Source organism: Oncorhynchus gorbuscha, linkage group LG17, assembly GCF_021184085.1.
Source record: "Oncorhynchus gorbuscha isolate QuinsamMale2020 ecotype Even-year linkage group LG17, OgorEven_v1.0, whole genome shotgun sequence".
In the NCBI taxonomy this organism is placed as follows: Eukaryota; Metazoa; Chordata; class Actinopteri; order Salmoniformes; family Salmonidae; genus Oncorhynchus; species Oncorhynchus gorbuscha.
The window spans coordinates 58927721-58954830 of NC_060189.1; the positions used below are offsets into that span (position 1 = coordinate 58927721).

Sequence of the window (27110 nt, forward strand, 5' to 3'; positions counted from 1 at the left end):
TATTTTCTGTTGGTTCAGTTCAGCCATGGCTTTGTGCAGAGTATACATTGGCTGTGTATATGGCTGGTCCTGTGTTCAAGAACTGGCTTGCCTTCTGTGCTCTCCTCTATCTGGCTGAGGAGAGTATGGAGGTCTGGAGCGTTAGCTACTGCGTCAAATCAAACTTTATTTGCCACATGCGCTGAATACAGCAAGTGTAGACTTTACCGTGAAATGCTGAATACAGCAAGTGTAGACTTTACCGTGAAATGCTGAATACAGCAAGTGTAGACTTTACCGTGAAATGCTGAATACAGCAAGTGTAGACTTTACCGTGAAATGCTGAATACAGCAAGTGTAGATTTTACAGTGAAATGCTGAATACAGCAAGTGTAGACTTTACAGTGAAATGCTGAATACAGCAAGTGTAGACTTTACAGTGAAATGCTGAATACAGCCAGTGTAGACTTTACCGTGAAATGCTGAATACAACAAGTGTAGACTTTACAGTGAAATGCTGAATACAGCCAGTGTAGACTTTACCGTGAAATGCTGAATACAACAAGTGTAGACTTTACCGTGAAATGCTGAATACAACAAGTGTAGACTTTACCGTGAAATGCTGAATACAACAAGTGTAGACTTTACCGTGAAATGCTGAATACAACAAGTGTAGACTTTACCGTGAAATGCTGAATACAACAAGTGTAGACTTTACCGTGAAATGCTGAATACAACAAGTGTAGACTTTACCGTGAAATGCTGAATACAACAAGTGTAGACTTTACCGTGAAATGCTGACTTACAAGCCCTTAATCAACAGAGCAGTTGAAGAAGAAGAAAATATTTACCAAGTAGGCTACAATTGAAAGTAACACAATAAGAATAACATAACGAGGCAATATACAGGGGGCAACGGTACAGGCTAGTTGAGGTAATCTGTACATGTAGGTGGGGGTGAAGTGACTATGCATAGGTAACAAATGAACAGCGAGTAGCAGCAGTGTACGGCGGGGTAATGTAAATGGTCCGGTAGTGATTTTTATGAATTGTTCAGCAGACTAATGGCTTGGGGGTAGAAGCTGTTGAGGAGCCTTTTCGTCCTAGACTTGGCGCTCCGGTACCGCTTGCCGTGCAGTGGCAGAGAACAAAAGTTTAACTTGGGTGACTGGAGTCTCTAACAATTTTATGGGCTTTCCTCTGACAGTGTATATAGGTCCTGGATGGCAGGAAGCTTGGCCCCAATTATGTACTGGGCCGTTCGCACTACCCTCCGTTACACCTTACGGTCAGATGCCGAGCAGTTGCCATACCAGGCGGTGATGCAACCGGTCAGGATGCTCTCGATGGTGCAGCTGTAAAACTGTTTGAGAATATGGGGGCCCATGCCAAATCTTTTCAGTCTCGTGAGGGGGAAAAGGTTTTGTTATGCCCTCTTCACGACTGTCTTGGTATGTTTGGCCCATGATAGCTCGTTGGTGATGTGGACACCAAGGAACTTGAAACTCTTGACCCGCTCCGCTATAGCCCCATCGATGTTAATGGGGGCCTGTTCGGCCCGCCTTTTACTGTAGTCCAAGATCAGCTCCTTTGTCTTACCCACATTGAGGGAGAGGTTGTTGTCTTGGCACCACACTGCCAGTTCTCTGACCTCCCTATAAGCCGTCTCATCATTGTTGGTGATCAGGCCTAACACTGTCCTGTCATCAGCAAACTTAATGATGGTTTGGCCATGCAGTCGTGGGTGAACAGGGAATACAGGAGGGGACTAAGTACACACCCCTGTAGGGCCCCACGGTCTGGACCGGAGGAGAATCCATTCTGCCTGCTTATTAGCTACCCCATAGCCTGTTAGCCACCTCATGTTAGCCACCTGCTAGCCTGTTAGCCACCTGCTAGCCTGTTAGCCACCTGCTAGCCTGTGAGCCACCTACTAGCAAAAACAACTTGTGTGGGCAAAAGTTACAAAACCGCCACTGGATGGGAGGTTTATGGGTTAACTGAAAAACATTTTGACTTTTTTGTTACAGGGTGGAGAATACCTGTGAAATTCATATATCAGAAGTGTGAGATGGACTAATATGTTCTGCTGATTGGAGAAGCTGCTTTCATCTTCGGGTTGTGAATTGACCTTGTACAAGGTAACATTGTTGAGGTCCTTGGAGTAATTCTTCTAGAAAAACCTCCAGCCCTATCACTGGTTGTGAACACATCTGGCACATTTGACAGCCAATGGACAAAGTTACCCTGGATATGAGTGTGCTAAGAAAATAAGGTGAGTGAATGTGCAGGGGGTTAGATCTGATTAGAAGTCCAACTTAACCTCTGGTTATAATTACATAGTTACCCAGACACATTTTTTATTTACGTTTCTTTACCTTTCTTGGAGGAAAGAACTCCTTAAGTGGGATGTGATTTCTTCCCTGTGTGTGTGTGTGTGTGTGTGTGTGTGTGTGTGTGTGTGTGTGTGTGTGTGTGTGTGTGTGTGTGTGTGTGTGTGTGTGTGTGTGTGTGTGTGTGTGTGTGTGTGTGTGTGTGTGTGTGTGTGTGTGTGTGTGTGTGTGTGTGTGTGTGTGTGTGTGTGTGACAAAGCCTAACACACACTCAGCACACACACTCCCCCGTTGATACACCTGATAAGTCCATTAGATTAAAAACGGGTTGCCAGAATCAATAACCTCGTAATCCATCTTGGCTATTCATAAAAGTGCAATATCACAAAACAAAAACACAATTTGTCTGCACAGATGGACTGTTTTGTTTTCTTCTAGTTCTATTTCCCTGACAGTTGTTCAGTTTATCAGGAGTAGACTTTCCAGCGCTAAGTAACCAATACTCTTTCATCTTAAAAGTGAGCCACTCTCTCAAGAGTCAGTGGAATGATAATTATTTTACGGGGAGTTAAAGCTCCATTAATCAGAGGGGGATTAGGGGGAATACCTGGCAACCGTCCTCCCTCAGACAAAGTCCTCTTCATTCTATAGAGTCCTGATAGACAGCGGTTCCCAGGGCTCCTGACCCTGAATAACAAAAAGGGCTTTGGGCCACTTAGAGCTGGCTACCCTGCATTGTGATGATTGTGAGATAAAATACAGTGTTGGGTCTCCAGTTGGTCACAAAGTTATTCAATTGATCACACCAATCCAGTGTTTTACTAGTGGTTGGTTTCCATGCCTGCATAATTCAAGAATGTAAATGATAATTGAACAGAGTACCAGATTTCAGACTGTAGCTACCTTTTAAAGTAGTTAATGCACAGCTGTTTTAAACAACAGTTGTGTGGACTACCTTACATTTAAGGGTTCTAGAGCAAAGATTCAGTAACTCAAGTTAAATTTGACTAAAGTGAAATATGTCCGTGTGTATAATGGCCTCTCTCTTCCCAGAAATAATTTAGTCAATTTAGTGGCCTAAAGTGCTTCAGGAAAGCAGACGAGCACCGTTCGTCTTAAAATTATGTAGCAATAATGTCGATAACTGCACTCGGAAACGGAGCAAGCCAGATAATGATTATTAAATTATACAAATATGTTTTTTGTTCTTCTCTCTGGCTCGCTTGTGCCTAGCTTTCACTGTTCCCTCAGCACGAGCTGCCTGGCACTCAGCAGATAGCTAACACTGTTCCCTCAGCGCGAGCTGCCTGGCACTCAGCACATAGCTAACACTGTTCCCTCCGCAAGAGCTGCCTGGCGCTCAGCAGATGGCTAACACTGTTCTCTGAGCGCGAGCTGCCTGGCGCTCAGCAGATGGCTAACACTGTTCTCTGAGCGCGAGCTGCCTGGCACTCAGCAGATAACTAACACTGTTCCCTCGGTCAGTGCGAGCTGCCTGGCACTCAGCAGATAGCTAACACTGTTCCCTCAGCGCGAGCTGCCTGGCACTCAGCAGCTAGCTAACACTGTTCCCTCGGCAGATAGCTAACACTGTTCCCTCAGTGCGAGCTGCCTGGCACTCAGCAGATGGCTAACGCTGTTCCCTCAGTGCGAACTGCCTGGCGCTCAGCAGATAGCTAACACTGTTCCCTCAGTGCGAACTGCCTGGCGCTCAGCAGATAGCTAACACTGTTCCCTCAGCGCGAGCTGCCTGGCACTCAGCACATAGCTAACACTGTTCCCTCAGCGCGAGCTGCCTGGCACTCAGCAGATAGCTAACACTGTTCTCTGAGCGTGAGCTGCCTGGCACTCAGCAGATGGCTAACACTGTTCCCTCAGCGCGAGCTGCCTGGCACGCAGCAGATAACTAACACTGTTCTCTGAGCGCGAGATGCCTGGCACTCAGCAGATAGCTAACACTGTTCCCTCAGCGCGAGCTGCCTGGCACTCGGCAGATAGCTAACACTGTTCCCTCAGCGCGAGCTGCCTGGCACTCAGCAGATAACTAACACTGTTCTCTGAGCGCGAGATGCCTGGCACTCAGCAGATAGCTAACACTGTTCCCTCGGCAGATAGCTAACACTGTTCCCTCAGTGCGAGCTGCCTGGCACTCAGCAGATAGCTAACACTGTTCTCTGAGCGTGAGCTGCCTGGCACTCAGCAGATAGCTAACACTTCCCTCAGTGCGAGCTGCCTGGCACTCAGCAGCTAGCTAACACTGTTCCCTCAGTGCGAGCTGCCTGTCACTCAGCCTATAGCTAACACTGTTCTCTCAGCGCGAGATGCCTGGCACTCGGCAGATAGCTAACACTGTTCCCTCAGCGCGAGCTGCCTGGCACTCAGCAGCTAGCTAACACTGTTCCCTCGGCAGATAGCTAACACTGTTCCCTCGGCAGATAGCTAACACTGTTCCCTCGGCAGATAGCTAACACTGTTCCCTCGGCAGATAGCTAACACTGTTCCCTCGGCAGATAGCTAACACTGTTCCCTCGGCAGATAGCTAACACTGTTCCCTCGGCAGATAGCTAACACTGTTCCCTCGGCAGATAGCTAACACTGTTCCCTCGGCAGATGGCTAACACTGTCCCTCGGCAGATGGCTAACACTGTTCCCTCAGCACGAGCTGCCTGGCACTCAGCAGATGGCTAACACTGTTCCCTCGGCAGATGGCTAACACTGTTCCCTCAGTGATGGCTGCCTGGCACTCAGCAGATAGCTAACACTGTTCACTCGGCAGATGGCTAACACTGTTCCCTCGGCAGATAGCTAACACTGTTCCCTCAGTGCAGATGGCTGCACTGTTCCCTCAGCAGATAGCTAACACTGTTCCCTCAGATGGCTAACACTGTTCCTCGGATGGCTAACACTGTTCCCTCGGCAGATAGCTAACACTGTTCCCTCAGTGCAGATGCTAACACTGTTCCCTCAGCAGATGCTAACACTGTTCCTCGGCAGATGGCTTGTTCCTCGGCAGATGGCTAACACTGTTCCCCTCAGATGGCTAACACTGTTCCCTCGGCAGATGGCTAACACTGTTCCAGATTCACTGTTCCCTCCAGATGGCTAACAACACTGTTCCTCGGCAGATGGCTAACACTGTTCCCTCGGCAGATGGCTAACACTGTTCCCTCGGCAGATGGCTAACACTGTTCCCTGGCAGATGGCTAACACTGTTCCCTGATGGCTAACACTGTTCCCTGGGCAGATGGCTAACACTGTTCCCTCGGCAGATGGCTAACACTGTTCCCTCGCAGATAGCTAACACTGTTCCCTCAGCCAGATGGCTGGCACTCAGACTCACTGTTCCTCGGCAGATAGCTAACACTGTTCCCTCGGCAGATGGCTAACACTGTTCCCTCGGCAGATGGCTAACACTGTTCCCTCGGCAGATGGCTAACACTGTTCCCTCGGCAGATGGCTAACACTGTTCCCTCGGCAGATGGCTAACACTGTTCCCTCGGCAGATGGCTAACACTGTTCCCTCGGCAGATGGCTAACACTGTTCCCTCGGCAGATGGCTAACACTGTTCCACTCGGCAGATGGCTAACACTGTTCCCTCGGCAGATGGCTAACACTGTTCCCTCGGCAGATGACTAAACTGTTCCTCGGCAGATGGATAAACTGATTGAGATTTAACACTTTCCCTCGGCAGATGGCTAACACTGTTCCCTCGGCAGATGGCTAACTTTTCGGCAGATATTGTTCCCTCGGCAGATGGCTAACACTGTTCCCTACACCAGATGGCTAACACTGTTCCCTCGGCAGATGGCTAACACTGATCCTGGCAGATGGCTAACACTGTTCCCTCGGCAGATGGCTAAACAGATGGCTACCACCGTTCCTCGGCAGATGGCTAGTTATCCCTCGGCAGATGCTAACACCGTCCACAGATAGCTAACACCGTTCCCTCGGCAGATGGCTATAATAGCAGATGGCTAACACCGTTCCTCGGCAGATGTGAACACATGGGCCTTGGCAGATGTAACACTTTCGGCAGTTATCACCGTCCCTCGGCCTAGTCCACTATAGATCCCCGTGTATTTTATAATAGACAGACAGTGTGAACACACTGGCAGATGGCTTGGTGTATGGCTAGTTATCCAGATGGCTAACACTGTTCCAGGCCTAGTCCACTATAGATCCCTGTATCAAGTTATAATAGACAGACAGTGTGAACACATGACCTTTGGTGTATTAGCTAGTCCTCGACAGGCCTAGTCCACTATAGATCCCTGTATTTTATAATAGACAGACAGTGTGAACACATGGCCTTGGTGTATTAGTTATCCTCGACAGGCCTAGTCCACTATAGATCCCTGTGAACACATGGCCTTTATAATAGGCCTAGACATAGATCCCTGTATTTTATAATAGAACACATGGCCTTGGTGTATTAGTTATCCCTCGACAGGCCTAGTCCACTATAGATCCCTGTATTTTATAATAGACAGACAGTGTGAACACATGACCTTGGTGTATTAGCTAGTCCTCGACAGGCCTAGTCCACTATAGATCCCTGTATTTTATAATAGACAGACAGTGTGAACACATGGCCTGGAGATGTATTGCTCTGTAATTTGATTGGACTGCATTCGGAGCCTGAGATTCATCACCGTGTCAGAGTCCCAAATCATATCCAGTTGCTCTGTTTTAGGCCCATAACAGTGAAACTGCAGTCTGTGGGACATTTCCCTCCACTCAGTCATGTTCTATTACTGCAGCAGTGTTAAACAGACTTTTATCAGGATGAGGACTTGGAAACAGTTTCTGTCTCCCTATCCCCACACTGTTAAAAATGTAATGATTTGACATACAATTGTAAGGCAACCAGCTGCAAAACGATTAAGAGTTTTTTTTTTCTACCAAATATTCCAAACACAAAGTTTTTGTTGAGTTTGCTCAACAACGTAATTTTTTAAAAACTCACAATCTTATTGCTGCTGGTTCCCATAAAATTGTGCGTTGAATCAACATTATTTATTTAAAAAATGACAGTGCACGTGATACATGTAAAACACTTGCAGAACCTTTAAGAAGTTAACTTTTAACTTGTCAAATTAAGTAACAAGTTTAGCTGAACAGCACGATACTGTAGTGTAAGAATCCACATCAGATGTTCATACCCATAGTGGTATGCAGGGATTTAAACACCTTTATGGAGCTCACGGTATCACTACTGAATGCTAATAGACTTAATGAATGAATTATGATGTGGTTATAATCATAGCCGCAGGAAGTAGGGGTGCCGAGAGTGCTACAGCACCCCCTGAAAAATCAGAATAAAAATCACATATATTTATTATTAATTATTATTACATAACAAAAATCACAAAAGGGCCTTTAATAGTCCTTTATTAGCGGACCAATATAGCCATCTGCAGCACGGGCAAACCCAAAAAATCCCCCCCAGGGAAGAAGGAAATCGCAGCACCCCCACCCCTAAACCACTTCCCACGGCTATGGTTATAATGCAGTGTTTGACATAAGCATGAATGGCCCTCTTCTAATGACTTATGGGTCACCCTAAGTTATTGAGGACATCTGAGATAATCTCAATGTATTACCATCTCATAATGATCCTGACTTCATCAGCCATCTAATAAGACACTTTAATACCATAAAGACTTTAGTTAGACTGGTGTACATTTTACAGCGTTGTCCCTTAACCCTTGTCCAGCTTCGGCCGAGGCCACATCTCGGGAAGCATCAGCATCCCCTACAGCACGGCGTTCTCTCCGGATGGGGAGCTGGTGCAGTGTCCCGCCACCGGCACCCTCCAGAGCTTCAGGGGACGTGTCATCGTGGTCATCAGCCACGCCATGAAGAGCGCCGCCATGGTGAGAGAAAACACACACGCGTTTAGGGATACACAGACATGCATGCATGAATGCAAATGCACACACATTTAACCTTTATTCATGCGGGGTAGTCCCATTGAGACCAATTTCTCTTTTACAAGGGAGCCCTGCTTCACAAGTGCATGCATCTGCACACACTCACACACATGTATGCATGTGCACCCTACGCACACACATACACACACACTGTGTCTGCAGCTAGGACGGTTAACTTGCACAATGAGCTATTTAATTTATTCCACCTAAAAGTTCAACAAGCCAGACTGTTTTGATTCAATTAGGGTCATATTCCGTTCCTCCACAGACCTCCACTCTAAGTCATACGGAAGTCATGGATTGTTCAATCAGACAGGAGTCCAGTTTGTGTTTCCCCACTGAAATCAGTTCACCTCGTCTATGCTGCATTCAGCTGTTTCTGGGGCGAAGCTATTTGCTGTCTTCTCAGCATATTTGTGAACTGTAATTGAAGTGAATCACCATTTTTTCCAAATGAAGCATAAAAGCATGATTTGGTTCTGTTTTTCGCTGTATGGAATAATAATTCAGAGTCACATTGCGATTAAAAAAGCATTCTTCCTTCAATTCACTTCGGTATAATCCATATTTAGTTTAATTCCCCTTGGTATAATCCATATTTAGTTTAATTATCCTTTGTATAATCCATATTTAGTTTAATTATCCTCGGTATAATCCATATTTAGCTTAATTATCCTCGGTATAATCCATATTTAGTTTAATTCCCCTCGGTATAATCCATATTTAGTTTAATTCCCCTCGGTATAATCCATATTTAGTTTAATTCCCCTCGGTATAATCCATATTTAGTTTAATTCCCCTTGGTATAATCCATATTTAGTTTAATTCCCCTTGGTATAATCCATATTTAGTTTAATTCCCCTTGGTATAATCCATATTTAGCTTAATTCCCCTTGGTATAATCCATATTTAGTTTAATTATCCTTGGTATAATCCATATTTAGTTTAATTATCCTTGGTATAATCCATATTTAGTTTAATTATCCTCTGTATAATCCATATTTAGTTTAATTATCCTCGGTATAATCCATATTTAGTTTAATTATCCTCGGTATAATCCATATTTAGTTTAATTATCCTCGGTATAATCCATATTTAGTTTAATTATCCTCGGTATAATCCATATTTAGTTTAATTATCCTCGGTATAATCCATATTTAGTTTAATTATCCTCGGTATAATCCATATTTAGTTTAATTCCCCTTGGTATAATCCATATTTAGTTTAATTATCCTTGGTATAATCCATATTTAGTTTAATTATCCTTGGTATAATCCATATTTAGGTTAATTCACCTCGGTATAATCTATATTTAGGTTAATTCACCTCCGTATAATCCATCAAATCAGAATAGTACACCTGAACACCTTACAAAGAACAATCTATTAGGCTACATGTACTGCAGGTTTAGATATGATTCATGTGACATTCTGTTGCATCACCTTGCATCTCTTCTTGGCATTTGGCCCCAAGATGACAGTTGGCCTCCTTCAAAGGTTGGCCTTCTTGCCTAGGAAGCCCCAGTTGGTAGCCCCAGTTCAGGGGGTATAGTTCTGATCAGATCCTCTCAGATCCACACAGTGATCAGAGGGCTTTAAGAGGGGATATCTGGGATGTCATAACTCCTTAGGTCAGCGCACAGCGTCACATGAACCAGTATCTGTGCATTAGAGACCTCTCTAACGCCCAGTAAGCTCAGATTCAAACTCTCATTAACCAGCTCTGCAAGTGTTATGTCAAAATATGTTCGTTGATCACCAAATATGGAGTTTCTTCTTCATTTACTTCCGTTACGGCCGGTACGTACTTCCAAAAAGAGAGAATGAGTTAATCATTTGTGGAATCTAGCATAGAGGTCGACCGATTTTATGATTTTTCAACGCCGATACCGATTATTGGAGGACCAAAAAAGCCACTACCGCTTAATCGGACGATATATATATATATATATATGTATGTTTGTAATAATGACAATTACAACAATACTGTATAAACAGTAAACACTTTTATTTTAACTTAATATAATACATCAATAAAATCAATTTAGTCACAAATAAATAATGAAACATGTTCAATTTGGTTTAAATAATGCAAAAACAAAGTGTTGGAGAAGAAAGTAAAAGTGCAATATGTGCCATGTAAAAAAGCTAACGTTTAAGTTCCTTGCTCAGAACATGAGAACATATGAAAGCTGGTGTAGTTATTATAGGACTATTTCTCTCTATACCATTTTGTATTTCATATACCTTTGACTATTGGATGTTCTAATAGGTACTTTTAGTATTGCCAGCCTAATCTTGGGAGTTGATAGGCTTGAAGTCAACCAGGTTGCCAGGTGCACTGTGTTTCCTCCGACACATTGGTGCGGCTGGCTTCCGGGTTGGATGCGAGCTGTGTTAAGAAGCAGTGCGGCTTGGTTGGGTTGTGTTTCGGAGGACGCATGACTTTCAACCTTCGTCTCTCCACTGGCTTCCAGTTGAAGCTCGCATCCGCTACAAGACCATGGTGCTTGCCTACGGAGCTGTGAGGGGAACGGCACCTCAGTACCTCCAGGCTTTGATCAGGCCCTACACCCAAACAAGGGCACTGCGTTCATCCACCTCTGGCCTGCTCGCCTCCCTACCACTGAGGAAGTACAGTTCCCGCTCAGCCCAGTCAAAACTGTTCGCTGCTTTGGCCCCCCAATGGTGGAACAAACTCCCCCACGACGCCAGGACAGCGGAGTCAATCACCACCTTCCGGAGACACCTGAAACCCCACCTCTTTAAGGAATACCTAGGATAGGATAAAGTAATCCTTCTCACCCCCCTTAAAAGATTTAGATGCACTATTGTAAAGTGGCTGTTCCACTCGATGTCATAAGGTGAATGCACCAATTTGTAAGTCGCTCTGGATAAGAGCGTCTGCTAAATGACTTAAATGTAAATGTAATGTAGGTAAATGTCTCTCCCGAGCCCGTACGGGAGTTGTAGCGATGAGACAAGATAGTTGCGACTAAAACAATTCGATACCACGAAAAAGGGGTAAAATTTCAACAACAAAAAAACGAATAGTAAACAAACAAAAAGTTGACTAACTGGGGAAATTTTGTTAGTTCCCACGAGGTCAAATGCTATTTCTATGGGTTTTGTGGTTAAGGTTAGAATTAGTGTTAGGGTTAATTATGTTTAGGGTTAGTTTTAGGGTTAGGTTTTTGGGTTAGGGTAAGAGTGAGGGTTAGTGTTTATGGAAATAGGATTTTGAATGGGACTGAATGTTTTGTCCCCACAAGGTTTAGTGGTGAGGGAATTGAAGTGCCTGTGATTCATTCTGGTCGAGAAGATAGAAGATGTAGCCATGAGAAATGTGTTTTGACCTGGCAGGCAAACATGGGAATGTTGTGTGTATGAGAAATTATGTTTGTACTCTAATGAATTAGTGATGAATGTTTGTTTACTGCCTATTGTGCCTTCTCTCCCAGTCTCTGGGTGAATTCAAAATGGCACCATATTCCCATAGGGCTCTGGTCAAAAGAAGTGTGCTATGGTATGTAGGGAATGGGTTCCATTTGGGATGCACCCTATATATGGCTCAGTGAGACTGGAGATGTGTAACACATAGCTAGGTCTTTAGCAAGCAGTGCACTTCCCTGAACCAATTCCAGTGTTTTGGCTGTAATGTTATACTCCGAGGTGTGATGTTTGGTTACTACTTCACCTTGCTTGTTAGTCTGCGTCGTGTTTGTTCTTCTCTCAGCCACTGATCAACGCTAGCAAACAAATTCAACTTGCTAATGCGAGCACCATAGTAGAATCGTCTGTTTTATTTGAAAGAATTTGGAGGTTGTCCTCGAGCTACACTAGATACTGTACCTACTGTAGCCAACTGGACGAGACTGGATGTGTTGCAGACCACCTAACCTACAGTAACCAGAGTCTGGGAACAACTTAATTCCCCAGATGTGATGCCATAGTTGTGGTGAGCAACACCAGTTGCACCAGGCTCCAGTTCTGGGGAAGTCAGAATTACAAAAAGCGCTATTACAGCATATTTTCAACACAGTGTTGCTCTTTATTATGTTGAAGAAACAAGTTTCTCCCTTACCTACATCAGGGCCTGTATCAGATGGTACCTAGATAAGAACCTGTATCAGATGGTACCTAGATAAGAACCTGTATCAGATGACACCTAGATAAGAACCTGTATCAGATGACGCCTAGATAAGAACCTGTATCAGATGACGCCTAGATAAGAACCTGTATCAGATGAAGATAAGAACCTGTATCAGATGACACCTAGATAAGAACCTGTATCAGATGACACCTAGATAAGAACCTGTAGATGGCGCCTACCTGTATCAGATGACGCCTAGATAAGAACCTGTATCAGATGACGCCTAGATAAGAACCTGTATCAGATAAGAACCTGTATCAGATGACGCCTAGATAAGAACCTAAGAACCCTAGATAAGAACCTGTATCAGATGACGCCTAGATAAGAACCTGTATCAGATGACGCCTAGATAAGAACCTGTATCAGATGACGCCTAGATAAGAACCTGTATCAGATGACGATAAGAACCTGTAGATAAGAACCTGTATCAGATGACACCTAGATAAGAACCTGTATCAGATGACACCTAGATAAGAACCTGTATCAGATGACACCTAGATAAGAACCTGTATCAGATGACACCTAGATAAGAACCTGTATCAGATGAGATAAGAACCTGTATCAGATGACGCCTAGATAAGAACCTGTAGATAAGAACCTGTATCAGATGACGCCTAGATAAGAACCTGTATCAGATGACGCCTAGATAAGAACCTGTATCAGATGACGCCTAAGAACCTAAGAACCTGATAAGAACCTGTATCAGATGACGCCTAGATAAGAACCTGTATCAGATGACGCCTAGATAAGAACCTGTATCAGATGACACCTAGATAAGAACCTGTATCAGATGACACCTAGATAAGAACCTGTATCAGATGACACCTAGATAAGAACCTGTATCAGATGACACCTAGATAAGAACCTGTATCAGATGACACCTAGATAAGAACCTGTATCAGATGACACCTAGATAAGAACCTGTATCAGATGACACCTAGATAAGAACCTGTATCAGATGATACCTAGATAAGAACCTGTATCAGATGGTACCTAGATAAGAACCTGTATCAGATCAAACTTTGTGTCACATTCTCCGAATACAACAAGTGTAGACTTTACCGTGAAATGCTTACTTACAAGCCCTTAACCAACAGTGCAGTTCAAGAAGAGTTAAGAAAATATTTACCAAGTAGACTAAAATAAAAAGTAATAATAAAAAGTAACACAATAATAATAACAATAACGAGGCTATCTACAGGGGGCACCGGTAGTGTCAGTGTTTGGGGGTACAGGTTAGTTGAGGTAATTTGTGCATGTAGGTGGGGGTGAAGTGACTATGCATAGATGATACCTACATCGGGGCCTGTATCAGATGATACCTACATCGGGGCCTGTATCAGATGATACCTACATCGGGGCCTGTATCAGATGATACCTACATCGGGGCCTGTATCAGATGATACCTACATCGGGGCCTGTATCAGATGATACCTACATCGGGGCCTGTATCAGATGATACCTACATCGGGGCCTGTATCAGATGATACCTACATCGGGGCCTGTATCAGATGATACCTACATCGGGCCTGTATCAGATGATACCTACATCGGGGCCTGTATCAGATGAAAATTGCAGAAACTAGACAACTGCATGTTCTCTAAGTACGCAGAGACCTCCTTCGTCAGTACACTGTCTTCTTCCTGCTACTTTGTCGAATGTTGTGGTAAATGTTCCAAGTGGTTTGCCTTGGTCTTGTTGACCCCCCTTCCCCTCCAGATTGGTAAATGTTCCTCCATGTTGTTAGTGGTTTGCCTTGGTCTTGTTGACCCCCCTTCCCCTCCAGATTGGTAAATGTTCCTCCATGTTAGTGGTTTGCCTTGGTCTTGTTGACCCCCCTTCCCCTCCAGATTGGTTAATGTTCCTCCATGTTAGTGGTTTGCCTTGGTCTTGTTGACCCCCCTTCCCCTCCAGATTGGTAAATGTTCCTCCATGTTGTTAGTGGTTTGCCTTGGTCTTGTTGACCCCCCTTCCCCTCCAGATTGGTAAATGTTCCTCCATGTTAGTGGTTTGCCTTGGTCCTGTTGACCCCCCTTCCCCTCCAGATTGGTAAATGTTCCTCCATGTTAGTGGTTTGCCTTGGTCCTGTTGACCCCCTCCCCTCCAGATTGGTTAATGTTCCTCCATGTTGTTAGTGGTTTGCCTTGGTCTTGTTGTCCCCCCTCCAGATTGGTAAATGTTCCTCCATGTTGTTAGTGGTTTGCCTTGGTCTTGTTGTCCCCCCTCCAGATTGGTAAATGTTCCTCCATGTTGTTAGTGGTTTGCCTTGGTCTTGTTGTCCCCCCTCCAGATTGGTAAATGTTCCTCCATGTTGTTAGTGGTTTGCCTTGGTCTTGTTGTCCCCCCTCCAGATTGGTAAATGTTCCTCCATGTTGTTAGTGGTTTGCCTTGGTCTTGTTGTCCCCCCTCCAGATTGGTAAATGTACCTCCATGTTGTTAGTGGTTTGCCTTGGTCTTGTTGTCCCCCTCCAGATTGGTTAATGTTCCTCCATGTTGTTAGTGGTTTGCCTTGGTCTTGTTGTCCCCCCTCCAGATTGGTAAATGTTCCTCCATGTTGTTAGTGGTTTGCCTTGGTCTTGTTGTCCCCCCTCCAGATTGGTAAATATTCCTCCATGTTGTTAGTGGTTTGCCTTGGTCTTGTTGTCCCCCCTCCAGATTGGTACATGTTTCTCCATGTTGTTAGTGGTTTGCCTTGGTCTTGTTGTCCCCCCTCCAGATTGGTACATGTTCCTCCATGTTGTTAATGGTTTGCCTTCGTCTTGTCTCCCCTCCAGTTTGCGACCCACCTGGTGAAGGTAAACTACCCTCGGGTGACCACCCTGGACGGAGGCATCAACAAGATGAAGCCCACAGGCCTCCTCACTGTCCCCTCCCCCCAGATCTGATCAGAGACCACACCCGCCAGCTGCCAAACAAACTCGGTCCCACCCACACAAACAAAAGTGACTCATTAATCGTCTACCAACGGGCATTCTTTTTATTTTATCTTAATAAACTTATCGTAAGAAAATGTTGAAAATATTTGCTTGTGTTTCTGTATATTGTTTTAAGTTTAGATTTCATAATTTGATGTAACAGTCCCTCTTTTTTTTATTTTACTCTTACGTTGTACTGTATGTATGTGCTCAGATGTCACAGCATTAAAATGACTGAGATCAGCTCCTCACTGTACAAAGTGTCTGACTTCTGTTTGCATAAGAGATAAAGGGTGTATCATTTGAAGATAAGGGAAGAGGTCACATTGATCAAATCTTGAGGTCTTCCGTCTCATCATAAAAGAAAACTCAAGGGTTGCGTTGATAGTTGACATACGTGTTGCATCGAAAGCATTGTACTACTCACAGTTCATGTCTGCTATCACTGCTCGGTGCGTATGTAAGTGTTTTCATTTTAAGATAGTGTATTTACAAAGTTGAATCTTTAAAATCTATTATTACAACCATATGGGCCTCATACTGTAGACACACTAAGCTCACTGTAAACCTAGCTCTATGATAGACATATATATTGGTTTGACCTCCTTCCTGACCCTGTCTACCCTGTGCCTGTGTTTGTCCTGCAGGAATCCCTGTATTATGTACACAGTGAGGTTATATACAGATTGCATATGTAAATACTGCAGTCCCTGCAACTCCATTTCTGAACAGAAAGGCAGCATACAGTAGGTGGGATTTGTCCTGTTACGACCCAAATAGATGTCCCAGTGGGCAAAAATTGTAATTTTCTGGTTTTCAACTGACTTTCTGTTTGAGAAAACGTCATGCAACAAGGTAAAGATGTACTTTGTGACGAAATGGAGACGTTGTGGGAAAGATATTGTATTTTGGTTGTTATCGAATCTGTTGTTTCTTTGGTTGCTAAGAAGACGTAAATGTTAAATAAAATGTATTTTGATATTTGATATGCTGTCCTGGGACCTGGTCTCGTGGTAGTGCTGTAATACCCTTTGTCTCTGGAGGCAATGGTTCAGTTCCTGGCTGTGCCACTTTCTGACCTATATCCCTTTCTTTAATCTCCCCTACTATCTCAACTACTTCTACCTGTTAGCTGTCAACAAAACCTATGAAATACCCGAAGGAGAATACTTAGAGAATACTTAAAGAATGGACCTGACCTGCACCTTATCTGCTTCCTGATGTTACCAAGTAAAAGTGCCTAGTTTGAATGTAAAAAGAAAAAGGGCCATCACTACTTGGTCTTCTTAAAGTAACATGCTTTTCCACACTTTAGTGTATATTTACAGTAGCCTATGTTATTCGGCAACCCTTTTCCATCAGCAGAGGCCCTCACACAGGTATGAGGAGCTGAAAATAAGAATTTGTTCTTAACTGACTTGCCTAGTAAAATAAAGGTAAAATAAATAAATAGGAGGATGGGATCATTGTAAAGACTGCAGTAAATGGAATGGCATTAAAACACATGAAACATAAAAACCACGTTTGACCCCGTTCTATTGATTCCATTCCAGCCATTACGATGAGCTGTTTCTCCTATAGCTCCTCCCACCAGCCTCCTCTGGACTCACTTATTCTTTGGAATTTGCCATGAAGGATATGAGTTAAGACGCGAGTTAGTGATACATATTGACCGGTATGTGTCCTGCCAAAAAAAGCACAATGGGTGTTGCATCATCAGTGCAAGTAGGAAGTATTTGGAGGCTGTCCTGGCGCAGCGGTCTTAAGGCACTGCATCTCAGTGCAAGAGGCGTCACTACAGTTCCTGGTTCGAATCCAAGCTGGATCACATCCAGCCGTGATTTGGAGTCCCGTATTGCGGTGCATAATTGGTCCAGCGCCGTCCGGGTTTGGCCGGTGTAGGCCGTCATTGTAAATAAGCATTTGTTCTTAACTGACATGCCTAGTTAAATAAATGTTACATTAAAATAAATACTGTGCAGTATTGTGTATATATAGTACTAACTCCATATAGTGACTATACAAGACTTGTGAAATCCTGTTTGGATATCTTGCAGACCACCAAAACAGAGTCTGTGACAATTCAATTTCCCACCTGTAACTTGCATTGCAGTGCTGAGCAAACATTTCACCGCATGCCCTCAGAATTGCGAAATTGACGTTACAACACCCTTTCAACCACGGCTCAAATTTCTACTGTGTATTTACAATAGGTGATTAGGCAACGCTTCGCTATCAACATTGCCAGAATTTATCATGCAAAGTCAATGGAGGGAAGTAACACCCAGATATGTACATATGGTTCTACACACACCTCCAGCCAGGTATAAAACAAGCAGTAGGGAGGGTGATCATTACATGCATGTTAAGGCACAGTTAACAGGGTACTACAAACTATCAACCAATCAGGTAAGGGAACTCTGAATGTTTTATTTTTGATTATATGGGAGACATTTTCATCAAGCAAAAGAGCACAGATGTGTGCAGAAAATACAGTTCAACTTGATGTGCAGCGTGATTTCATGTTTTGTTTTCTTCAACTATGTGTAGAATGAGGAGGCTATTATTTAACCAGAGATCAGTGTACTGAGCCATGAATGCAATGCACACAATGCAATGGGTATTTTGGATAATATGCACATTGAATAAGCATATTACTCCTGTCTATGGTTAATTAGCTCACTATCATTTGCTTGTGCAAAATGTCCCCCTACATGCTGTGTGTATGCAATAACTGTGGCTTTGCAAGTTTGTTATTCTAGCAAGAATACCCTAAAAAAATGATTTTGTTATTAAAATGGATCAATAGATATCATGCAAGTCTTAATATTTGCAGCAATGTTTGCACTGCCTACATTGAATGAACTGTTGTTTGCTGTGCAGTGTCAGTGTGTGCAGATAAGGCTATCATAGAGTTTTTCAGAGTGAAAATGCCAAAATACAAGGTGACTGTGCACACACACAACATCGCAACTGCCACCACGATGAACAACATCTTCATCAAGCTGATTGGTGAAAAAGGAGAGAGTAAGCGCACGTGGCTCACTAGCATGAAGGGAGTCTTCTATCAAGACACAGTAAGTCAGTGCTCCTATCAGTACTAAGATATATTTATCTTTAAATCTAGAATCCTTAATTGAAACAATAAGAAAGAGGCACCCCGCCTCTGTTTTGGTAAAAAGCTGAGGGATGGGCTTGTAGAAATGTCACCATTCTCAAACTCATAGAAGAATGTGTACTTTTAACCATGTTTTGTGGCTATAGCTTCGTGTTTGTTCACATTTACATTGCTTACAATCATTGGGTTCTGATTGGGTACGACAGCTGAACTAAGCAATTATAAATGACATTCTTCAAGAATCTATGGGTATATATAATTAAAAATTATAAAAATGGATGTAGCAACAAATGATTCTAGCTTCAATAAGACTTACCATTTACATTTTTCCAATACTGTACTCAAAACACACCCAAAAGAACCCAATATGTTCATACACATATAGTGTATATGACATGAAGACTTTGTTGCCTGTATGTTGGACCCTTAAGTAATAATACTGGTAGTCCAGGATTAGTTATATTTGCCTTTGTTACTTGCTTTCTCACACAGTCCAGGTTCTGCTCTCTCTCACTCTCTCTGCCCCTCCCTTTTTCTCTCTCTCCCTCCCTCCATCTCATTCTTTCATTCTCTCCATCTATCTCTCACTTCCTCCATCTCTCTCTCTCTCTCTCTCTCTCTGCAGGCGTCTCGTGAATTCGACGTGGTGTGTCCCTCCTCCCTCGGCACGCTGGTGCTGATAGAGCTGGACAAACAGCCCCTCCCACTCTTCCCCCAGGACGCCTGGTTCCCATCCAAGGTTGTCGTGACGACGCCAGAGGGAGACACATGCCAGTTCCCCATCTACCGTTGGATTATGGACAAGGAAGTGCACCTGTTCAGAGAGGGCACAGGTCAGCACGGTGTGACGTTATGAAACATCACATGCAGACATGTTAGAATGAGTAATGCCTGGGGAAAAAGTGGATACTTGCAGCCATTGTGGGTGGAGGGGGGCATTGTCTTCGTGTGTGCATGATGTCACTAAGTTTTAAAAGCTACTTTGACTCTTAGGGCCACCGCACATACAGTAATACATGCAACACTGGTTCTGAAGGATTAGTCTAATAATATGTGTGATTAACTTGATTTATTATTATTTATTTTTTCAGCTAAAAGGTTCTGTGATGAAACTAATCATCTTGCCAGGTACAGCAGGGAACTAGAGATGAAGACGAGAACTGAGCTGTACCGGTAGGTGCTGTGGTCTTTCGTCCTAGCTGCCCAGTCTGTCCATTATATCTGACCAACCTCCATATATTTCCTGCTCCTCCTCTTTCTCCTGCTCCTCCTGCTCCTCCTCCTACTCAGCTGGGATACCTACAAGGAGGGTCTCCCCGGCAGCATGAAGGCAGACAACCCTCTGGATCTTCCCAGCGAGATCCAATTCTCATTCACCAAGGCCACCCAGTTCCTCTTCACCGCCGCCACCGGGTGAGTTCCTCACCTAAGCCAAATGTATACCCGACTTGAGTACACAACACGAGAATGCAATCTGCTACTCATAATGGCTTCCCTATGTGGTTATGTGGTAAGTTACAGAATGAGGAATTGGAGTGCTCAACTCGAAAGTCTGTAGTAACAAAAAGTTGTTGGGTGCCGGGTTCAAAAGGCATGATCTGCCCTCTCCTGCTGATAATTACATTAAAACTTAAGAATAGTTAAGAATAGTTCAGTGTGGATTTGAGATTTTTTCTTTGTCCAGTACGTGGTGAGTTTAACATTTTGGGTTGCACACACTTGCATATTTTTGCAACTATGCAGGACAGCCATTTTTGCGTAGCTAATTGCGCTGTGTACGTCGGGCATAATTCATCCTCTAAGGACAGTTCAAACAGTACTTCCTGCAGAAGATCATTAATACTCTTCTAAAGTATTCCATTCATTTATATTGTTGAGTTGTACATTTTCTCTGCGAAACTCTATTGGCTCAGCTTGACATAGTTCCTTGTCTCCCATTCTGCAGGATCACTGAGCTGAAACTGAAGGGGTATTCTGACAGCAAGAAGAGCTGGAAAAACATTGATGAAATCAGCAAAGTCTTCTGCTGCAATAGAACTGTCATCTCAGGTGAGTGCATTTCATAGGTGCATTTGCAGAATTAACTCCAGGGGCCTGTTTATTAGGTGGTAAACGTTTTGAAACAAAGTGAAAGGGGGAAGTAATACTACTTGAATATGTCCAATAAAAATATACATTCAGTACCAGTCAAAAGATTGGACACACCTACTCATTCAAGTTTTATTTCTCCATTTTCACTATTTTCTACATTTTAGAATAATAGTGAAGACATCAAAACTATGAAATAACACATATGGAATAATGTAGTAACCAAGAAAGTGTTAAACAAATATTTTATATTTGAAATTCTTCAACGTCGCCACCCTTTGGCTTGATGACAGCTTTGCACACTCTTGGCATTCTCTCAACCAGCTTCAAACATTTGACTGGTATTCTACGTACTGAAAACCACCCTGGTTTACAAGTCATCATCTGGAAGAAAACAGACTGAAACAGGGAGGGAATACCTGTCCAATAAGAAACTATTGATTTTATTTTCAGTTGCAAAAGGTTTTGCTATGGTGTGCACTAATTAATACGACACAGAATTTCCTCCTTCCAGACTACGCACAGGAGCACTGGAAGGAAGACAAGTTTTTCGGGTACCAGTATCTGAACGGCTGCAACCCCATGTTGATCCGTCGCTGCTCGGAGTTGCCGGCAAATTTCCCCGTCACAGCAGACATGGTCAAGCCCTCTCTTCGTGGATCGTCCAGCCTCCTAAGGGAATTGCAGGTACTGTACAGTATGTCAAAATGGGACTCTTTGTTAAACGTTGTCTAAATTATTGCAGTACCACTTCTACCAAGGGTGGCGCTGGACTAGGGGCAGTTCTCTTGGACCAAGGTGAATATCTTAGATATTCACAATTATCAATGGAAGTCAATGGAGATCCCTTTGTTGGATGTCTAGACGTCCACTTTCTTGGACCATCAGAAGCATGTACCAGATTCCTTTTTGGACCTACAGATGACTTTTGAGGAAGCCCATCCAGTATGTTTCTCAATATCTAGGTTTCCATCCAATTGGCGATAAATTTTCATGCAAATATTCTTAATTCCGCATCAAAACAATATGCACATTTCCCCACGATAGATGTTTCCATCAAATTGACCTGTTGCGGATATAAGTCTGTGTGATGACGTAGTGCACATAAAAATAACCTTTATGGTTAAATTCCCATGTACCCAAACATAAAAATAACCTTTATGGTTAAATTCCCATGTACCCAAACATACAAATAACCTTTGTGGTTAAATTCCCATGTACCCAAACATAAAAATAACCTTTATGGTTAAATTCCCATGTACCCAAACATACAAATAACCTTTGTGGTTAAATTCCCATGTACCAAAACATAAAAATAACCTTTATGGTTAAATTCCCATGTACCCAAACATACAAATAACCTTTATGGTTAAATTCCCATGTACACAAACATAAAAATAACCTTTATGGTTAAATTCCCATCTACCAAAACATAAAAATAACCTTTGTGGTTAAATTCCCATGTACCCAAACATAAACAATTTAAAAATTTCCATCGCTTTTTCAACTCTGATGGCTTTGTCACAATTACTTTTCTGTTATATAGCGAATGTGCCCACTCTGGTCTCGGCTCGTGCACTCTAGCCAACAGCTGGCAGATACAGTGCAGGTATAGCCTACATGATGACATTATTATATGGACAAAAAATATTATTTTTATTTATCAATGGCAGTCAAGCATCTGACATCATGTCAAAAAATACAATAGAAAAATTCACGACCAGGCACTAACACGTACCTTTACAACAGATCCGAAGGTTACAATGAAATAATCCCGCACAACAACCAGGCGGGCCGGCCGTCTAATAAAGACAAACTAATTAAACATGAACAGGTGCTACCACTAAACATACAAGGAGGGGGAGGAAAAACAATCAGTGGCAGCAAATAGGCCGGTGACGACGACCGCCGAGCTCCACCCGCCCGGGAAGGGGAAACACCCTCGGTCGGACTCGTGACAGTACCCCCCCCCCTAACGCGCGGCTCCCGCAGCGCGCCGACACCGGCCTCGAGGTCGCCCTGGAGGACGAGGTGCAGGGCGATCCGGATGGAGGCGATGGAAATCCCTCAACATGGATGGATCCAAGATGTCCCTCACCGGTACCCAGCACCTCTCCTCCGGACCGTACCCCTCCCAGTCCACGAGGTACTGCAGGCCCCTCACCCGGCGACTCAAGTCCAGAATGGCCCGGATCGTGTACGCCGGGGACCCCTCAATGTCCAGAGGGGGGGGGGGGGGGCTCTGGCACCTCACTGTCCTGCAGGGGACCAGCTACCACCGGCCTGAGGAGAGACACATGAAACGAGGGGTTAATACGATAATAGGAAGGGAGTTGTAATCGATAACACATCTTGTTTATTCTCCTCAGGATTTTAAAGGGCCCTACACACTGCGGACCCAGCTTCCGGCAGGGCAAGCGGAGAGGTAGGTTTCGGGTCAAGAGCCAGACCCAGTCCCCCGGTACAAACACGGGGGCCTCACTGCGGTGGAGGTCAGCACTCCTCTTCTGCCGTCCACTCGCTTGTTGTAGAGATTCCTGGACGGCCCTCCAGGTCTCCTTGGAGCGCTGTACCCATTCCTCCACCGCAGGAGCCTCGGTCTGGCTCGGATGCCATGGTGCCAGGACCGGCTGGTACCCCAACACACACTGAAAAGGGGACACGTTAGTAGAGGAGTGGCGTAGTGAGTTCTGAGCCATTTCAGCCCAGGGAATGTATCGTGCCCACTCCCCTGGCCGATCCTGGCAATACGACCGCAGAAACCTACCCACCTCCTGGTTCATTCTCTCCACCTGCCCATTACTCTCGGGGTGATAACCGGAGGTCAGGCTGACAGAGACCCCCAAGCGTTCCATGAACGCTCTCCATACCCGAGACGTTAATTGGGGGACCCGATCAGAAACGATGTCCTCCGGCACCCCGTAGTGCCGAAAGACATGGGTGAATAATGCCTCCGGAGTCTGTAGGGCTGTAGGGATACCGGGCAACTGGAGGAGACGGCAGGACTTAGAGAACCGATCCACAATCACTAGAACCGTGGTGTTCCCCTGAGACGGCGGAAGATCGGTCAGGAAATCTATGGACAGATGTGACCATGGCCGCTGTGGAACGGGGAGGGGTTGTAGCTTTCCTCTAGGAAGGTGCCTAGGAACCTTACTCTGAGCGCACACTGAACAGGAGGAGACATAACCCTTAACGTCCTTAGCCAACGTAGGCCACCAATACCTCCCCTGAAGGCTCCCCACTGTCCTCGTCACCCCAGGGTGACCCGAGGAGGGTAGGACATGAGCCCACCGAATCAGTTTGTCCCGAACACCAAGCGGCACGTACCTTCGCCCCGCTGGACACTGAGGAGGCACGGGTTCAGCCCGTAACGCCCTCTCGATGTCCGAGTCCACCTCCCATACCACTGGGGCTACCAGCTTTGAGGCGGGAAGGATGGGAGTAGGTTCGGTGGACCCATCCTCCGTGTCGTAAAGGCGGGACAGTGCGTCAGCCTTCACGTTCTGGGAGCCCGGTCTATAAGACAAAGTAAACCGGAAACGGGTGAAGAACATGCCCACCTTGCCTGACGTGGGTTAAGTCTCCTAGCTGCCCGAATATACTCCAGATTCTGGTGGTCAGTCCATATGAGAAAAGGGTGCTTAGCCCCCTCAAGCCAGTGTCTCCACACCTTCAGAGCTCTAACCACCGCTAGCAACTCCCGGTCCCCCACATCATAGTTACGCTCCGCTGGGCTGAGCTTCCTTGAGAAGAAAGCGCAGGGGCGGAGTTTTGGTGGCGTACCCGAGTGCTGTGATAGCACGGCACCCACCCCAGCTTCGGACACGTCCACCTCCACTATGAATGCTAGAGAGGGGTCCGGATGCGCCAACACGGGCGCATCAGTGAACAGCACCTTCAACTTGTTGAATGCTCCGGCCGCCTCTGCTGACCACTGCAACCGCACCAGCCCCCCCTTCAGCAGTGAGGTAATGGGAGCCGCTATCTGGCCAAAACCCCGGATAAACCTCAGGTAGTAGTTGGCAAAACCCAAAAACCGCTGCACCTCCTTTACCGTGGTCGGAGTCGGCCAATTACGCACGGCCCTAATGCGGTCACCCTCCATCACTACCCCCGAGGTGGAAATGTGATATCCCAGAAAAGAGACGGCTCGTTTAGAGAACACGCATTTCTCAGCCTTGACGTATAGGTCATGCTCCAGCAGTCTACCAAGCACCTTGCGCACCAAAGACACATGCGCGGTGTGAGTGGCCGAGTAGATCAGAATGTCATCGATATAAACAACCACTCCCTGCCCGCACAGGTCCCTGAGAATCTCGTCTACAAAAGATTGAAAAACGGCTGGAGCATTTTTTAACCCATACGGCATGACGAGGTACTCATAGTGGCCGGATGTAGTACTAAATGCGGTTTTCCACTCGTCTCCCTTCCGAATACGCACCAGACTATACGCGCTCCTGAGATCCAGTTTTGTGAAGAACTGCGCTCCGTGGAACGATTCCACCGCCGTAGCGATGAGAGGTAGAGGGTAACTATACCCCACTGTGATGGCGTTTAGACCTCTATAATCGATACACGGACGCAAACCTCCCTTTTTCCTCACAAAAAAGAAACTCGAGGAGACGGGTGAATTGGAGGGCCGAATGTACCCTTGTCCCAGCGACTCCGTGACATATGTCTCCATTGCCAACGTCTCCTCCTGGGACAGCGGTTACACGTGAATCTTGGGAAGCGCAGCGTCTACCTGGAGATCTATCTTACAATCCCTTCCCGGTCGATAAGGTGGTAATTTAGTCGCTTTCACTTTACTGAAAGCGATTGCCAAATCGGCATACTCGGGGGGAATGCACACCGTGGAACCCTGGTCCCGACATGGCACCGATGGAAATTCCCAAACACCTTCCAGAACACTCCTCTGACCACCCCTGGAGAACCCCCTGTCTCCACGAAATTTTAGGATTGTGCCGGGCCAGCCAGGGAGTCCCCAGCACCACTGGAAACGCAGGCGAATCAATAATAAAGAAACTGATACGCTCCCTATGATTCCCCTGCTTCACCATGTCCAGTGGGACCGTGGTCTCCCTGACCATCCCTGACCCTAATGGCCGGCTATCTAGGGAGTGCACGGGGAAAGGAGAATCTATCGGCACCAGCGGAACCCCTAACTTAAGGGCGAGTCCGCGATCCATAAATTTCCCAGCTGCGCCTGAATCGACTAGCGCCCTATGCTGGGAAGAGAGGGAAAAAGTGAAGGAAAAAGGTTAAGACAAACATGTGGCCAACAAGGGGTTCTGGGTGAGTTTGATGCTGACTCACCTGGGGTGACCGAGAAGCGTTCCGCCTGCCATCTCTACTCCCAGACGGACCCCCCCAGCACCGATCAGACGTGTGTCCTCTCCGACCACAGTTGGTGCAGGGAAGGCCTCCTCCTCCGGTACCCCTCGGCGCAGCCCCTCCCAACTCCATTGGAATGGGAGCGGAGGGGCTGGGTGGTGGAACGCACAGAACCCTCTCTGAACGCCCGCGGGCAGCCAGCAGATTATCCAGTCGAATGGACATGTCAATCAGCTGATCCATTTACATTTACATGGAAGCCAGTGGAGAGAACGGAGGAGCGGGGTGACGTGGAGAGAACTTGGGAAGGTTGAACACCAGACGGGCTGCGGCGTTCTGGATGAGTTGAAGGGGTTTAATGGCACAGGCAGGGAGCCCAGCCAACAGCGAGTTGCAGTAATCCAGACGGGAGATGACAAGTGCCTGGATTAGGACCTGCGCCGCTTCCTGTGTGAGGCAGGGTCGTACTCTGCGGATGTTGTAGAGCATGAACCTACAGGAACGGGCCACCGCCTTGATGTTAGTTGAGAACGACAGGGTGTTGTCCAGGATCACGCCAAGGTTCTTGGCGCTCTGGGAGGAGGACACAATGGAGTTGTCAACCGTGATGGCGAGATCATGGAACGGGCAGTCCTTCCCCGGGAGGAAGAGCAGCTCCGTCTTGCCGAGGTTCAGCTTGAGGTGGTGATCCGTCATCCACACTGATATGTCTGCCAGACATGCAGAGATGCGATTCGCCACCTGGTCATCAGAAGGGGGAAAGGAGAAGATTAATTGTGTGTCGTCTGCATAGCAATGATAAGAGAGACCATGTGAGGTTATGACAGAGCCAAGTGACTTGGTGTATAGCGAGAATAGGAGAGGGCCAAGAACAGAGCCCTGGGGGACACCAGTGGTGAGAGCGCGTGGTGAGGAGACAGATTCTCGCCACGCCACCTGGTAGGAGCGACCTGTCAGGTAGGACGCAATCCAAGCGTGGGCCGCGCCGGAGATGCCCAACTCGGAGAGGGTGGAGAGGAGGATCTGATGGTTCACAGTATCGAAGGCAGCCGATAGATCTAGAAGGATGAGAGCAGAGGAGAGAGAGTTAGCTTTAGCAGTGCGGAGCGCCTCCGTGATACAGAGGAGAGCAGTCTCAGTTGAATGACTAGTCTTGAAACCTGACTGATTTGGATCAAGAAGGTCATTCAGAGAGAGATAGCGGGAGAGCTGGCCAAGGACGGCACGTTCAAGAGTTTTGGAGAGAAAAGAAA

The 27110-nt window shown here is 45.6% G+C and overlaps 2 protein-coding genes across 4 annotated transcripts in view; both read left to right on the forward strand.

Annotated features, from left to right (window-relative positions):
- The window catches only part of tbck (TBC1 domain containing kinase), a 60952-nt gene extending 45395 nt beyond the window's left edge, over window positions 1-15557 (forward strand). For both annotated transcript variants that reach the window (XM_046307635.1, XM_046307634.1), the window contains 2 exons: window positions 8030-8189; window positions 15174-15557. In XM_046307635.1, coding sequence (XP_046163591.1) covers window positions 8030-8189; window positions 15174-15284 — 271 coding nt within the window. In that variant the 3' untranslated portion in view covers window positions 15285-15557. The remainder of the gene's footprint in view (window positions 1-8029; window positions 8190-15173) is intronic.
- A 2022-nt stretch (window positions 15558-17579) lies between these two features.
- LOC124002034 (hydroperoxide isomerase ALOXE3-like) lies at window positions 17580-21270 on the forward strand. Of its 2 annotated transcripts, none has more exons than XM_046309245.1 (7): window positions 17580-17723; window positions 18238-18391; window positions 19058-19265; window positions 19524-19605; window positions 19723-19845; window positions 20378-20481; window positions 21035-21270. In XM_046309245.1, the coding sequence occupies exons 2-7, from the start codon at window positions 18245-18247 to the stop codon at window positions 21253-21255; spliced, it is 885 nt and encodes a 294-aa protein (XP_046165201.1). In that variant the 5' UTR covers window positions 17580-17723; window positions 18238-18244; the 3' UTR covers window positions 21256-21270. The 2 variants fall into 2 exon arrangements, with proteins under 2 accessions (XP_046165201.1, XP_046165202.1); XM_046309246.1 differs by having other exon boundaries at window positions 17632-17723; window positions 18198-18391.
- Window positions 21271-27110: the final 5840 nt, after the last annotated feature.

What these genes read in the sequence shown, in the direction of transcription:
- LOC124002034 (XM_046309245.1), top strand. Translation starts at nt 18,245, where the DNA reads ATGCCAAAATACAAGGTGACTGTGCACACACACAACATCGCAACTGCC. An exon ending in CCTGTTCAGAGAGGGCACAG is followed by an intron (nt 19,266 to 19,523) that starts GTCAGCACGGTG and finishes TTATTTTTTCAG; the next exon opens with CTAAAAGGTTCTGTGATGAA. An exon ending in CTCTTCACCGCCGCCACCGG is followed by an intron (nt 19,846 to 20,377) that starts GTGAGTTCCTCA and finishes CCCATTCTGCAG; the next exon opens with GATCACTGAGCTGAAACTGA.